Raw genomic sequence first — 1,765 nt, forward strand, 5'->3', positions numbered from 1 at the left:
GAAGACACTCAAATCTCTAAGTCAATTGAAGACTGTACAAAAAAGCCTAGCAGGTCATGTTTTCACTCTGAGCACAATTAAGATAAAGATGGAGCACCCAGTGTGATGACGAACAGAGAGTCAAGTCAGTTGAATTCGCAAAATAGAACATTCCTTTTCAACTACTTGTGTATATTCAGTTCTTAACTTTTCCATAATAAACCAATTTCCGAATCTCAGGTCTGCTTACAGACACAATGAAGCTTCCCAATCATTTTGCAATTTAACAAGAGGATACTAATAAACCAACAATATAAATGACCTCGATTATGAAATAGAGGCAAAATAATATACAAGATTAGAAAGCCAGAATTATAATCAAAATTTTCATTCAACCCAGAAAGCTAAGCAGTAAAAATTCCACACACCAAAATCAGTGAATCTTCTCCTCTGCATATGTCCGAATTCTGCATATTCCTGCTGCCCTTCCTCTGTCTTGTGAAGTTGCAACACCAGTGGTCGCCTTGTAACAATACCTAAACTCAAGATACATAAAAAGGGTAAATTATTGCAAACGGCCAGCATTAATCAAATATCATTTCCAAGTTTATCAAAGTAAAGTGGGGCTAACCAGAGCCCCGCGGAAGGAAATCTCGTCCTACTATGCTCTCCAACACAGAAGACTTCCCTGAACTCTGTTTTGAGCTCAAATCACAATCAGAAAAACCCACAAGAATATTAAGACACGGTTCAAATTCATTATACAAAAAGAAAAAAGATAAATTAATAACAATCTTACCAACGCCCATATTATAAATTAAATTATCCTCTCAATCTCTAAAAAGTAGTCATTTTTTTTTTCTCTTTTATCTGAGTGGATCAACAAGTTTCCCTAAATATAGCCAAAGTAATCAAGATTTTCCTTACCCAGTTTCCCATTTAACAGCTCAACTATATTTGAAATAACAAAAAATAAATAAATTATGAAAATATAATGATTAGAAATACAGACCTGGCCACCAACGACAGCGACGGAAGGAAGAGCGTCCCAGAGAGATGAAAAAGCCTGTTCGCCACCGCCGTAGTCACCTAGGGCAGTGCAAGCCCTCTGGATCCTGTTCACCAGTCCAATCAAACTCTCCATAGTCGTCATCTTCTTGAATAAGTTTAATTGTTTCCTCTCTTTAACACTAATAATAGAGACCTAAATTGTAAGCCTTTGAATCAATTCCAGCTCCGAACACACATGAATCAGAAAACAAAAGTTCTTTAAAAAAAAATTGGTGAAAGTAAGATTTAAAAGTGAAAAGGTAAGAATTAGTGGATTTAAACTGGACGAGTAGCGTGAGAGAGCGAGAGAGAGAGAATAGGAGTTGAAATCAGACTGGTTTTTTTACCGAAGTTGAAAATGGCAGTAATATCATCGTGTGCACTTTGAGTGGTCCGCATCAATTGGGTCGGATTCTACATGGAAATCGACCGTTTGGTTCTGTTGTACCTTTGGTCTTTGTTTTTTATTTTTAAATTTAAAAGTAACGTTTTGTAATTTTGAATTTTGAATTTTGAATTATGGGTTGCACCGGCTGGCCCCTGTTTGCGGTGGATCAAGTTGACATCGATCATATACTTCCAAAATAATAGCATGGGGTGGCCATTGTGAATTTAGGACGCGTTTGAGCCCAAATTTTTTCGTAGAATACATTTTTAAATGATAGAATGATGGAGAATGTATGGTTAAAAAAAAAATTACGTGTACTATTATTTTATTGAAAAATGTGTGATTGAA

At 35.8% G+C, this 1,765-nt stretch overlaps 1 protein-coding gene across 1 annotated transcript; it reads right to left on the reverse strand.

Annotated features, from left to right (window-relative positions):
- Nucleotides 1-351: 351 nt before the first annotated feature.
- LOC111373246 (dynamin-related protein 1E-like) lies at nucleotides 352-1,490 on the reverse strand. The gene is made up of 3 exons (XM_022995753.1): nucleotides 992-1,490; nucleotides 611-674; nucleotides 352-515 (listed from the first exon to the last, which is right to left on the reverse strand). The coding sequence occupies exons 1-3, from the start codon at nucleotides 1,130-1,132 to the stop codon at nucleotides 367-369; spliced, it is 354 nt and encodes a 117-aa protein (XP_022851521.1). The 5' UTR covers nucleotides 1,133-1,490; the 3' UTR covers nucleotides 352-366.
- Nucleotides 1,491-1,765: the final 275 nt, after the last annotated feature.

This window comes from Olea europaea, unplaced genomic scaffold (assembly GCF_002742605.1).
Source record: "Olea europaea var. sylvestris unplaced genomic scaffold, O_europaea_v1 scaffold1093, whole genome shotgun sequence".
Lineage (NCBI taxonomy): Eukaryota > Viridiplantae > Streptophyta > Magnoliopsida > Lamiales > Oleaceae > Olea > Olea europaea.